At 33.2% G+C, this 14846-nt stretch overlaps 1 protein-coding gene across 2 annotated transcripts in view; it reads left to right on the top strand.

Moving 5' to 3' along the window:
• Window positions 1–14846, top strand: part of LOC118188266 (zinc finger protein 423-like) — a 171608-nt gene that overhangs the window by 107217 nt on the left and 49545 nt on the right. The window contains exons 4-6 of one of the 2 annotated variants that reach the window (XM_085813285.1): window positions 6968–7210; window positions 10790–11042; window positions 13714–13963. In XM_085813285.1, coding sequence (XP_085669411.1) covers window positions 6968–7210; window positions 10790–11042; window positions 13714–13963 — 746 coding nt within the window. The remainder of the gene's footprint in view (window positions 1–6967; window positions 7211–10789; window positions 11043–13713; window positions 13964–14846) is intronic. The other variant, XM_085813286.1, reaches the window with a different exon arrangement.

The raw sequence follows: 14846 nt of genomic DNA, 5'->3' as shown, positions 1-14846 counted from the left end.
AAATGCAGTAAGTGAGCAATAGTTTTCGCCCATCCAAATTACCCATTTATTTCGTCCGGTATTTCTAGGTGCCAAAATTTATAAATTAATTCTGAAAAAGATTTCCATTCTGAAAAAGATTCCTTTGGTTACTGAAAGATTTCTCTAATGATGCATTTTTACTGAGATACATCTACTCCGTGTCTAGTTTATTAAGAAGATTCCTCTATCAAGCATACTAATTTTAAAATCGCCCCTCCTATCTTCCGAGATAATATCAGGCTTTACCTTGATTGTCACTAATTATCTACATTAGAAAAAAATTATAGATAATGTTCCAAGGAAAGTAGGCAGCAAATTGCTATCTCAGCACGGCGGTGACGGAATTTGGGATAAATGGTACACAAATGCCTAAGACTGGACCAAAATTCATCAACAAGATAATTTTCTGCTGATGGAGGTCTTTAAGATTGCCATTTATTTTCCCTTCGGTTTAACTTCAGATTGCTCCTTCTTTTCTTTTTCCTCTTTTTCTCAGTATTTTGACATACGATTCTTTTCGACATTCAATTAACTACCAAACCTTGAGAAATTTAGAATACTGACATCGAAATTAATGTAGAAAATTTACTTAATTTTAAGAGATAAAGAATAGTTTTCTTTAAGTCTGACAGCGTAACTCTTAACTCTAAATGTGCGCTCCAGAGAAGAATTTTTTTTATTCATTTCCTCTCTCTAATTTTTTTAGTGGATCTTATTTTTTAAACAGGGACCACTTCCTAACAGTGCTTCGTAATGAAAGAGTCGGTCCTTTTTAGAAAACGACCATCGTTCGGAAAGATAGAAATCTTCGTAAGATTGCTACGACTTTAAGATACCAGCATTTTCAAGTAAATCAATTTCTAACTCCAAAAAAGCCGTTTTCATTGAGGTTCGGATGCTTTTATGCTGGAGCATTGTTACTGAATTTCAGTATTGTGCTACACGGATTAAGAAATCTAATGAAAACTGTATTAATATAGTAGTGCCACGGCGTAAAGTACTATGAATGTGTACGATTTTTTTTCAAGTTAGAAACTGACATGTACATTTGTACAGGGTGTTTATAAATGATTGGTTCAGTTTTAAAAATTAATAATAAATTGATGTATGACCTTACCCGTGATAAAACCTACACAATAAGCATTAGCAACTGTCCAATGCTTACTGTGTAGGTTACTATCATCCACATAGGTTACTACATAACTGTCCAAATTTTTCATGTCCTACCTTCTGTTTGCTTGTCATGCTTACAGCGCAGCCGCAGGTTCAGTATCCAAGATGGCGCCGCAACATGAAAAGGATTTCTGTGTGTTCCTTTTTGAGGTCTCCGAATCTGTGGCTCAGTGCAGCCTAAGTTTCTTGCATGTTTCCTTTCTGATGTCTCGCGAGAAAATACACGGCCCATTTTTCTTCGAACAGGAATCTATGATTGGTGACTCATTTCTAGACATGCTGGAAACCTGGTTGTTATACCCTAACTGAACACCAATTATGATGATTACATTTTGCAGCTAGACGGAACTCCGCCCCGTTTTCACAGAAATGTACTGCAGCTTCTTAATCGTGTTTTTCACCAAAGCTGGATTGGATGTGCTGTAACAACAGGCAAAAACCTTCTCCTCTGGTCACCCCATTCGTCGGATTTAACACCATGCGAAATCTTTCTTTGAGGGCTTATTAAAGACCGAGTTTATTTACCGCCAATGCCTGTATACCTTGAGAAAGTTTGTGATTGGATAAAGCATGCACTGCAGACTGACACGGCAGGCGTACTACACCAAGTATAGGAAGAATTTAATAACCGTGTAGATGTGTCGTGTGACCACGGGTGCACATATTGAAGAATTGTAATTAATGCATCAAAAACTTGGAGAGTTGTCGCAGCTTATGTTGTAAGGTCTGCCCATGTAAAATAATTCATGAATTTATTATTAATTTTTAAAGCCGCACCATTCATAAACGCCCTGTATAAAGGGCGAACATCTTTACGGCTGGGCACTTTTTTCCCCGGAAGTTTGCCGACTTGCGTAAAGGTGCTAGCACCTTTATAGCGGTATACCGTAATGAATGCGTCTTCTTACAGCTGGTTCAAAGATTCTTGAAAGGAAAAATGGTCCCGAAAATTTTTTATTCATTTTTCTATTAAAATCTGCTGCTTCTGGATCTGTGTGTGGAGTGTCTCTTCTGCATACTTTTGGAGTATCATACAAACTTCGCGAGTTCTTTCATCGTTCTTCTGCCATGTGTTTGGCACATATAACCTTTCTGGTTATTTGCGCCATTAACTCTACTACCACCACCACCACTATTTGCATTGATCTTTTATTTTTATAGAAGTAATAAGTGTAAGAGAAAATTTGATTTGATTTGATTATTTGATTTAGACAAAGTACACGAAAGCTACTTACATGAGCTTTCGAGAATAACCTCTTTTATTACATTGGTAGAGCAGCTTACCTGCACTTGAGCATACAACACAATGTAAAACGTAATTAAAAAAAAACTTAGCATTGTAATCAGAGCTTTATTTCTAAAATTGCCGAAGCCCTGTAAGACATCTTCGAGAAAAAATAAAAAAATGAAATAATAAATAGCGAATAAGAAAATTAAATAAGCTTTAAAAAACTAAGTTTAATAAATTAGTTTTAAGTTAATGATAAATCGATAAAAAATAAAAATATCAGATTAGAGATTACATTTAGAGCTCCGGTTGGAGTTTGACGTAAAGACAGAAGCATCAGAGAAAGGCTGCAACAGAATTTAATCCTGACGGATAAAATTGTACAGCAGTTTTATACTGCAGTATAAAATCACTATAGTGAGTGTAATTTATGTACCCAGAATTTATATGCACTGAAGTATTTGGCAATGAGTATACATGGCGCACGGCAGTATTATTGTGGAGATAGCACAAGTGACAATGTAAATGTAATGCACGAATAAATGATCTTTTAAAGAAATACCAATAAACAAAACAACTTATATACTGTTATATTACTGATACGGTTATCTGTAACAGTACGAACAGAAAAGCATTTCTTTCTGGAAACAGAAACGCAGAAAGTATTAAGTCTAAATGCTTACACTAAAATTAAAATACCGTGCTTTATGTTGATGTTCAGATACAATAAATGCAGCGTACAGATATGAATTATCCGGTATTCTCGTAGCTCTCCTCTACGAATAGCCTCTTGAAAAGGTTTCGATTCTACAGATTTCTAGTACCTTTATACAGTAAAGCCTCTACAAATGCAGAAGTTAAAACTTTACCGGAGATTCGAATCCGACCGCCGAGCTATAAAAAGGAAATAACCCGTCTGCAAATTTTATTTGCACAGATTTACAACGAACGAATAATCGGTTAATGGCTGTAACCAACGACATTTTTAGTAGATGATTAACTAAGTAATAATCAGGTCATGATGCATAATCATAATGCATAATTAATTTTCCACAAGAAATAACGAAGGAATTTCATAGCTGAAAAAATATAAGTATAATAAAAGAATTTTAGCAAAACTCATATACGTTGCAATTATCTAGAAAATAATGTAAAAAATGCGATAAATATAAAAAATAAGTGGTCTTCTTCAATTGATATATTGCTAAAACTTTCCGTGAACAAGATGCTAAAAGCCCTCGAAAACTGAAATAAGGGTCCTCCAGTAGAATGCTATATTTATATAAGCTTCAAAAATTATAACGTGTGAAAATAAAAGATTTATAAGACGAAAAATATATTGGATATTTCATGCTAGAACGATGTCTAACTTGTTTCTGTTTGTAATGGAAAACATATTTACACTTATTTACGGACAGACATACAGGCTTACATACGGACAAGAAGAAAAAAAAATGCAACCAAATTTCTTGTAGTGTTATACTCAAAGAAACAAGGTAGCTGTCCTTTATTAGGAACTGTCCGCTAAATGGGAGTGCATTGGTGTTCAAGGACCCACCAACAGCCGCAAGGTAAAGTCGCTGAACACTGGGAGTTCGGTCCGGGTTTCGAATCCTGCGGAAAAGGCTGGCTGCATGTTCGTTTTCATGGTTTAACCCAAGTGTAACGTCTGCACCAGCCAGTTTCCCTTAGAAAGTCCTCCACGAAGGCATCCCTCCCCTTAGGCAGATAGCCTTCGAGTTCTTTGCCGTAATTAAACAAACCAAACCCTTTCAAGAGTTAGTCGTTAATAGGAAGTGTCCGTTAAAGCAGACTTTCGTTAACAGAGATTAGTTTGTATTGGGATGTATTTTCAGCAAACACTAAAGCAACCAAAACTGTATTAATAGCGAATTGCCATTAAAGAATACTTTTCGAATCATTTGCACCTTGCAGAAGAAGAACAATATTTTCCCATTTCAAATCCTAATAATGAACAAGATTTATGATCTCAATAACCTTTGTTAATGGAGATTAGTTTAAATTAGAATGTATTTTCACCAAACATTAAAGCAGTCGAAACTGTATTAACAGTGAATTCCCATTAAGGAACACTTTTCGAATCATTTGCACCCTGAAGAAGAACAATACTTTCCCATTTCAACTCCTAATAAAGAACAATATCTATGATCTCATGAGGGCCCACTAATGAAAGATGTCTCAACAAGAGCAAAAAATTTAAATTTGTCTCTCTTTTTGCTGTTGGGCTTTAACAAGAAAACCATTATAAAGGTTCGTTGGTAAACAGTCCGTCATTATAAAAAATGGCTCTATATTCAATACAACAGAGCAATCTTATTGTTAAGCATTATTTCAGAAATGAACAGTCACTTCAGCGATTAGGCTCATTTTTATGTTGATGGCTTCGGGAAAAAGCAAATTTGCCACATTTAGAATGACGAAACAAACATTTGTTTCATGAGAATGAAATTTATCCTAAACGTATCACCGTTTATGCCGAATTTTGAGCTGGATGCATCATTGGACAACGCTCCTTCGAAGATGTTGCTGGGAATGCACAACAGTCAATAACAAATGGTATCGAGGCATAATTCAATTTTTTTTTTGTGCCCCAAATGGACATATGTGTCTTTCAAACATTTGGATCCATTAGGACGATGTTATTGCCACTGATCCCCATGAAATAGTAACATTACTGAACGAGATATTCTCCGGCCTTGTAGTTTCCCATTTTTGGCAGCCAAAATTGGTTACCTAGATCGTGCGATTGAACGCCTTTAGGCATCTTTCTCTCTTTTTTAAACAACATTTTTCTGTTTTAAGTCAAATGTTTTTGTCAACGACCTCGCGACACTTAAAGGAGGAGAACAGATGCTGTACTGATATCCAGTCAGTTATGCCAAATCGTAATTGAAAATTTCATCAAAAGATCTCAAATTTACCAGCAAAGCTGAGAGGGCTGTTGTACAAATATGTTGTTCCATACATAATTCCAGCATACCTAATTTATGATTAGATCGAAGCTTTGGTATTTTCTCAAAACAAAATTTGTGTTTTTATTTAAAATTTAAATTTTCCTCTCTAAATGGGACCACACGTTAAAAGTGATCAATTTGGATATGTTTCATTTTAGGAACTTACTGTCTTTCTAAATTGGTTCAGCAATACCTCAAGCAATCCGTGGCCCTATATAAGCGATTGCCTAGCTTCTACCTATATCTATCTTTGAAAGGCAACAAAAAACAAGGCTATAGCACACACAATTTTATCTATTGTCAAGTCTGAGAATAAAAATTACTGCACCGAATGTGTCATATAGTGCCACGAATTCTACAAAATACTTAGCCATCTCCATCCATTAATATAACTGCATTAAAATAAATAATAATATGCAGTAGTCGCATAACTTGGCAATATCAGCAATAATTAATGCAAAACTCCTGTTGTTTGTTAACCTGCCTTCGTGGTGTACTGGTCCTGCACGCTGGGCCGGTATTCCAGAGGTCCGTGGTTCAATTCCCGGTGAAGACGATTGCTCATTTTTCATCTTGCCTGCTTCCAAAAATGTCTCTACAAGATGACTTGTCTAATAGGGCAACAGAGTCCTTTTTCATATGATGTTTTATTTTTGGATCGATATAGGCAATAGTTTCATACAATTGAAATCATGTGGTTTTTTAATTACCATTTTTGCATTCGAAGTCGGGAAAAACTCCAGTATCGTGTGGTATCATAGACGCTCCTTGGAAAGACATCGCAAGTTGTTACAGAATTCTGTGAAACTTAGCCAATATCAATACTTGTATCACCTACATAAGTTGTGTTTGTAGTTTTGAGTAGCATATATCGTGTTTTACAAGCGGATCGTTAAAGCTGTATAGGGCAACAGAGTCATTTTTTAAAAATTAATCAGTGAGTTGATTACACTCAGCTACGTATTTGTATTACGTGATAAGAAAGGAACTCCTGTTTCTCTCTTTATAATTCATGTCTTCTCCAGTGTAGCACTTTTAACTTTCTTCAAAGTTCTTTCATGTGCTTATACTGCTCGACTCTTTTTTGATCTAGAGGACTTAGCTTCCGATTTGTTTAGACGTGCAGTATTTCTTTGAATTCAATTTTAATAATACGAGTTACAATTTTAATATACAATTTAATAATTATCGATAATTTTAATAATACGTATACAAAATTAAATAACAAATACAACTATGGTCTCAGGATATTTAAAGGCCATCTCGCGAGAGTTATTTGATCAAATTTCAATATAATAATGCTGCAAATTGTTTTAAATATTGTGAGAATAAATGAATTATGACGCACTAAGATAAAGATATATCTTATCTTAGTGTATCTTATCTTAGTGTATTACTGATTTGCAAAAACAAAAACAAAAAAAAAAAAAAAAAAAATCCCGCAGTGTCTGTGAAATACAGGATGAATGAGATATGCCTGTACTGTGGATACAGCATTCGAATTTTAAAGGCAAAAGATCGCACATTTTATATTTGTTTAAAACTTATTTTCAATTTTCCTACTTTTTAGTGTGAGAAAGATGGCACTAGGGATGGTGACTCTCCTGATCCCCCAAAACCACTGCTTTGTAATTTCTGTCCCCAAGTGTGTTCGTCTCCTACGGCTCTCGGTGAACATGTTCTACAGAGTCACCGAACGTTCACTACCACCTCCTCCTCTCTTTCTCTCTCTCCCCGGCCTCCTTCCACCAGGAACTGCTTCAAGTGTCTGGATGAACTTTCGTCGCCCAATGCCATCTGTCCTCACAAAAAGGTGATACCTCTATTGATAAATCATTTATTACTTACTATTTAGTGATAAAACTATCGATAGATTAGCTGGCACTCAGTAATTAGTAATAATACCATTGGTGAATCATTTAATGCTTAGTAATTAGTGAAATTAGTGATAACGCTAAGTGTGCATAATTCAGTATCAAGGAATTAGTTGCATTCCTATTGATGGGTAAGTTAGTGATAATGGAATCGATGCATCGCTTATTACTCAGTAGCTAGTGATAATCTTAATGATGAAATATTTAATGTTTACTGCTTAGTTAATTAGAGATAATGCTATTGATGGAATATTAAATGCGTAGTAATTAGTGATAATTTTACTTATGGTTCATATTAGTAGCCAATAATTAATGATAATATTTCTCAGTGGATCATTTAATACTAAATAGTTAGAGACAGTTCCAGAGGGGGATAATTTGTAACTTAGTAATTAGCGGTATGCCATAGATTGATCATTTAATACTTAATAATTAGTGATAATGCTAACAATGAATCATTTATTTTCCGCAGTTAATGATTATGTCGTAACGTTTTATGCTAAATAATCAGTTATCCTATTATTAGTCCAAAAGGCAATTTCCATTATTAGTTTCGAAATGGCATTTTGCATTAGTTCACTATACACGGCGTATCACTCTTCAATTTGTTGCCACCAAATATTATCGCCCTGTATTACTTTTATTTTAAAGAAATTTAATAATGAAGAATCTACATGTATGTAAAACTGTTCCTAGCATTGAGAAAAAAAACGACGATACCTAAAGTGCATCAAATTCCCAATAACTTAGCATTATTATCTCCCGCCCGCAAGGCTGTTGCCGTCTGGAAAAATATAAGATGTTTATCTTTTTAATTAACAAACTGATCTCTATGAAAGAAATGTGTTGCCACTGCCGGGAATAAAATGATTTTATCTTCCTGGCGCCAGTGCATTTCCATTCAGTAAAGACCAAGATACTTTCAAAGTTAATCTGGAAAGTATTTGGGTTATAAACTAAATGATTTAAAATCATTAAACACACATCTTAAGAATATTTTTTCCTACTTTTTAATGTGATTGATTTAAATCAGTACCATTAAAATCAAGATATTTCTAATTAGAAATATTAAATATTTTTATTAAATAGCATTTACTTTACTCATTAAAATCATTATATCCTTCTCTTTTTCATAGTCACTGTTTCGGGTGGCTGGCTACCAAACTAGAAACTTTATGAATGTGCTAAAGAGAGCTACAGCGTCGAAAGAAAGTTAAACTGTAGAAAGTTAAACAGTGATCAAGCTTTGAATCTCGACTATTTATAAATTCAGGCTTAAGATTTTTCAGATATGTTGTAAGACGTACAATATCATCATAGATTCTCTTCCCACTTATGCGTGAGGATATTCTATATTTAGCTATTTGCGTGTAAATTAAAAACATATATGCAGTTTTGCACTAATCGATATATGCCGTATGCATGCGCGTAACCTAGAAGATACTTTATTGATGATCTTTCAGTTCGTAAAAATTAACTTAATAATAACACTGAGTGTCCAAAGCGCTAGAAAACTTGGTTATTTCGTTTAGAAACGACAATAGTAAAACCGTGGTTCACTATAAAAAAAAATACTGCATTTAAATATTTTCGTTCTTCTTTCAATATGGTTAGGTGATAAAGTAATTCTGTGTACGGTTAATGGAATTTTTTTACCACAAGGTGCATTTTTATCATCTCTGAAACCAATGTCTTGAGTTTCATACATACATGATGAAACGTGGTCCATTATATTTAAGATGATTCCGTGGTATTTTATCAGGCAGCCAGGCCAATCAATTGTGAATGGATTTTGGGTCACAGAGTTTGGAATTATCGCAAACAATACGTGTTTTTCGTCCCAGTTTTGGTTGAGAACATCCCACAGAAGAAATTCAAAACTCTCGTAATACGTTCTAATTTATTCCTACTTAATCCTTCGATAGAACAAGTTATTTTAAATACCTTTGAACAATATTTTGCTTCTTTTTTAAATTATATCTAAGTATTTGTATTCTGTCACAGGTGTATTTTAAAAGTTAAACTAATTTTTAGCTTTTAAATTGGTCTCTGAACATCACGCTTTTAACAACATGACTCCACTTACAGAGAAACATTTTTTTTTCAATCAATAGATCAGAAATACTTTTGAACTACAGAATTCTCACGTAACCTACAGAAATATCAAAAGTAAAATAAAGATTATGGAGCATATATTATAAGTGCGTGAAAATATATACAAATTGAAGTTTCTTTAACATTTATATATATAAAGAAGAAAGTCTGTGTGTATGTCCTCTAATAACTCTGTCACTATAGCTGTCGTCGTGATACTTCCTACGATTCTTTTCTGAGTCCTGGAAAAGGTCGACGTCCATGTATTCCCAAAAAAGTAGCTATAATCAGAGATATGAATTCAAAATTCGGAAAAACGATAATTTTCGCCCTCATTTTTCCGAGTGGCAACAGTCTCGGAAGCTGGAGATGAAAATCTGCTTTTTCTAAAGTTGTTGCCACTGCTCGCTTTCAAATCCTAGTGTTTGTTCATAAAAAATTTCTAAGTTTTACGATAAAATAAAGATAGTGTTGTCAAAGATTAAATACATTATTCCCGATTCCAAAAATTCGTGGGAAGCCATTTCGGCTATTCTCATCTTCATCAGCCGAAATATTAAAAAGTCTGAAAGCGCTAATTTTCATACTCATTTTTCCGAGTGGCAAAAATCTCACGCGTTGGAGATAAAAATGCTGTATTTCGAAAAGTGTTGCTACTGCTCACTTTCAAATCGTAGAGTCTGTTAATCAAAAATTTGTAAGTTTTGCGAAATCTAAATGTATAAAGAAGAATGTCAGTGTGGTTGTTTGCTTTATTGATTTCTGATCCATTATGATGAATTTTTTGCCACATTTAATCGACGAAAATCGAATATAGGAGAAATTTTGAATGGAACTTGAGCATTTACGTCCACTTGATTAGAAAGACGAAAATCATTAAAACCTGCGTGCCATTGTTGTTGGTATAATGAGAGAGAATTAGCTTACCTCTCTATCGAAATTTTTCATATCGCATCAGACTGAAAAAAGTATGACTATGAAAGGTATTTTTTGCACCATTATTAGAGAAGGGTTACAGCGATATTGTTCTCTCTGTTGTTAGAGGCATTACTCTCAATCTAACTTAACTGGCATCGGGTACTTCCGCTAGTTTTATATAACAAAGTGCATATAAATCTGTAACAAAATCTTTTACATTTTTATGCAGAAAATTAATATTGTGTTTTTGTAAGGAAGCGGTGTCTAATGCATATAAAACGCTAAATATACGTTAATTGATTACCTAATACTACCAACAGTTTCCGTTTAGCCATAGGCTGTTAGTCGTAATCAGGTTTCGGAGAAGTCAAAAACGAATCTGCTCTCTAATAGACGAGTATCGGCGGTCTAAACCCCTGCTTTGTATAAAGAGTCATTTGCATTTTTAAGTCTTTACGGTTAAATTACATTTTTCTTCTTAATCTAAATTTCTTGTTACCTTGCAGGTGAATACGGAAATTGAGAGAGAAAAGAATTCTCCTGATTGTAACAACGTTAAAACTTCTGAATCGCTTTCTCCGAGTATGAAGTTAACCTGCGGGTTCTGTTCCAAGTCCGATTTCCCTAGCTTCGAATCTTTGCAGCTCCACGTACAAGTGCTCCACGTGCCGACTGGAGGGACAGACAGTGCTCTGGCGGCTTCTATCCGTTCCCTACAGTCCTTGCTACATAAGCGTCCGCCCCCAAATTCACATGCAGGTAAGTTCCTACAAGTAATGTGTGTTTTGTATAAAACAATTGGAAAAGAGAAGTCCTAAGCGTAATTTCGTAGAATATTAAATTCACAGATAAATATGTACTATTACAAAGCTACTCAGAAAAAAAACGTGCAGAATTTTATGAAAAAAGTCTGAAATTTGTTGTTAAGGTATTATTTTAGAAAAGTAAATCTATGATTTTTTATATATTAATCAACTTTCAATTAGTAAATGATTAACTGTGTTTTAATTTGGCAAAAACACTTTTTGTGCATATATTAAACTTGCAAAATATGCTAAAATATTCATTGTAAATTTACTAATATAAGTTGCTTTTTGGTACACTGCGCAAAAGAAAAAAAAATGGGGACAGTTCTTTATCTCCCGTTCTACTGGGCCGATTGACGAAATTGGACTTGCGTTTTTCATGTCTCGATAGCGCGACTTCCTATATGTTTTGGAATTAGTATATAGTATTGTTCTAATAGAGGTATTTTGACAAAAAATCGGACTTTTTCTCAAATGACAAGCCATTTTTTTCCATATTTCGATTCTAAGACTCAGATTATGCCTAAATATTAAATTTCGTAAAATTTTTATGATTCATTTTTTAAATTTGTACTTTTAAACAAATTTTTAATTATAATCTGTAAAATTTTTACCATCGTCTTAAAGTAGATGTATTTCTAAGCATACCTTTCAAAAATTTTTTATTAAAGTTTTTTATTTAAAGTTTCTGAAGGTATATGTGACTTTATATACTGGCGTGTTCTGAAATTTGGTATAGTCGTTAAAAGCGATAATGACATCAAATGTGGTTTAGGCACTTTGTTAAAATTATTTGAAACTAGAAACGATGTGACTTTTTTCCGTTCATGCACAATGTAAAAAGGGAAAGGAAAATAAGTTGCCATGAATTAAGAAGTTCATCATGTGAATTATTCTTGGCGCAAACTGAAAAACACACCAAGATAAATTTTTGAATTTCTCCTTAAATTTCGCACCTAGTTTTGCAAAGTTTAATATTTTGGGCATAATTTGAGTCATAGAATCAAAATATGGAAAAAAAATTGGCATGTCATTTGAGAAAAAGTCCGATTTTGTGTCAAAATAACTACATAAGAAAAATGCTATATATATATATATATGGACTTAGGATATGTATTATATATATATATACTTAGGATATGTATTATATATATGACATGAAAAACGCAGCGTGAATTTCGTCAATCGAAGAAATCGATATAAAGACTACAAAAAGGACTAACTATTTTCTAATGAGAAAGGAGTTTTGCTAATGTACTAACTACGTAGACAGAAATTGCAGTAAATCTTCTTACTCTAAAAGGGCCACAGAAGTTTTTCACAAAGCTTAATTTACGCGATTTTGAAAATGGTAAATAATTATTTAATTTCTTCAGAACTTTTTAATAATGACATTTTTAATATAGTGAATTAAATTTACTAAATATTTTACTGCATAACGTGCGAAATCTAACTCGAGCGGTATAATTTAAAAATTTAATCTTGAAGTTACAACAAAGGGTTCTTCATCTTGAATACCGTATAACTCTCATCTATAGGAAGCCGTTTATCATCTAAGCTGTTTTCAACCACTTTGGTATTATATTCTTAGAGAATGTCCACAGACTTCCACTATATATTGAACTTTCATCATTGCCTGATTTTTAGAGTAAAAATAAGTTATTCTTGCAATAACCTAAGTAGAATATTTTCTTGTTCTTTCAGTCTCTCTCAATCTTATGTATCTACTTTATATTTAGCATTGTTTACTACAGATGAAAAGTATTCTCTTAAAAGCGTGCAAAAGAAAAAGTAATAAATCAACTTAAGAAAAATAACTCTTCAGAATGGGAGATCTAAACCTCAACTATTAGGAAGAGAGAATCGAACTTTTGGTTACATGTTAGATATACAGCTTTTATTTCTCATTTTATAAAAGAGAGAAAGACAGACAGGAAGAAAAGGAGAAAAAGCTTTTAAAAATACTTAAAATAATATTACTAAGTCATATTCTGAAAATCAAGAAAACAAAAAAGTAGTTACCTCAAGTACAGGTAGACGATGAATGTTAACTTTCATAGACATACAAACGTTCTGCATCGCAGCACTGCCCGTCGCAAGCCCTCAGTGTGACCATTTAAAAAGAAATAATTTTTTATTCTAGATTAAACAAATATTTACTATTAAATAGGTAATTTATTTCTTTATTTTTAATGAGCCCATTTACTAAACTTTTTTGTCCATTTTTCGCATTCTTCTACAAAAAGTTCTTTTTTATTAATCTTTATAATTTTTTATTATTCTAATTAAATATATTAAACAGTTTAATAATGCGTTCTTTGCTTGCCTGGGGAAATTTGAACTTCCATATTTTCGGCAGACTCTATTCATAAGATTCTGAACGACATTTCAAGGACTATTTAAAGAAATAAAGCCTTTTATCGAACCTTTTAAGCACCTTGTCTATCATTAAGCATTTTCAAACTATATAACAAGCAAGAAAACGTTAATTTGGAGCTTCGAAGGATGAATTTGTATTTTTAAAGAATAATTTTAAATAAAACCTTTTTGAAATATAAAATGTAGACATTATTGAAAATCGTTTATGTACATAGTAAAAATAATATCTTTCTATTTACTTTTAGAAAATATGTTAGGATTTCCCAATTTGGATTGTGATTCCAGCTTCTCGGCTTTACACATGCTCCAGAAGCATGCTGCTTTGGGGGAGAGCCTAATGCTGAAACGTCCTAGTGACATATATTGTTCTCAGTGTAACATAGGTTTCACTTCATCCGCTGCTCTCCTGGACCATGTGCAGATGGTACACGAAACTTCTGGACCAAATGTGTCACGATCCTCATCCTCACCAGTCAGCAACCATTCTAGCAAGAGGTAATTTTGAAATTCTAAACTATAACTGGTATTAAATATTCTGTGATACATACGGATTTATGTAAGAATTTTAACATAAGCTTTACACGACCTTCGACAGTGATTGTTGGAATAGGTGTTATGGAACGCTGGGATAAGTGTGAGGTGAAAAAATGTTGTGAGATGACAGTGAAGAACGTATTATATGAAGTGGACTGAAAATATTTCTGTTTAATTCAGTCACCCGAAAAGGTCTAGCGCAATGATTTTATTACATACACTAGGCGGTAGGAAGTGAAAAAGCTCGCCACTTCGAATTATTAATCGTAAAAACATTTTATGCCGAAGTCGACAGTTAGGTTATTCCTAAATCAGCTGCTTATACCAGGTTGCGCATAAGACATATGTTCCTGTAAAATATGTTATATTCAATAGAAGCGCTCTTTACAAATAATGCTTCAAATTAATCAAGTTATACATCATGGTTATGTATATGATGTAAATTAGGACTTGAAAACGAGATATCCACTTTTGTCTATAATCAGAAAAAAATGCAGTTATCTGAAGCAATTCAGTTTTACTTTTGTATTAATTTTTAAAATCGTATTTTCACTAAATTATCTCAGTATACGTAGCTCTACATTCCGATATAATTGAAAGAGATCTTAATGTGGATGTTAAAATGAAAACTAGGAACTAAAACATTCTATTCCAATCAAAACAAAACCGTAACTCGGACAATAATCATCTGCGATCCTACTCGTGAGAGTACACATCCGGGTTTTCAAGAAAGGAGGATTAAAATTTTATATTTTTCATTTGTGTATATATTGAATGCGTAAACATTGAAAATCATAATCAGCTAGAAATTAGCAGCCTATTCACATGACTGTTTTCTTAAAGC

The sequence above is a fragment of the Stegodyphus dumicola genome, chromosome 3, assembly GCF_044657685.1.
Source record: "Stegodyphus dumicola isolate Sdum_Otavi_A_Nest chromosome 3, ASM4465768v1".
NCBI lineage: Eukaryota > Metazoa > Arthropoda > Arachnida > Araneae > Eresidae > Stegodyphus > Stegodyphus dumicola.
The sequence above is the reverse complement of the archived record's forward strand: the minus strand, read 5'-3'. Positions and strand labels throughout refer to the sequence as shown.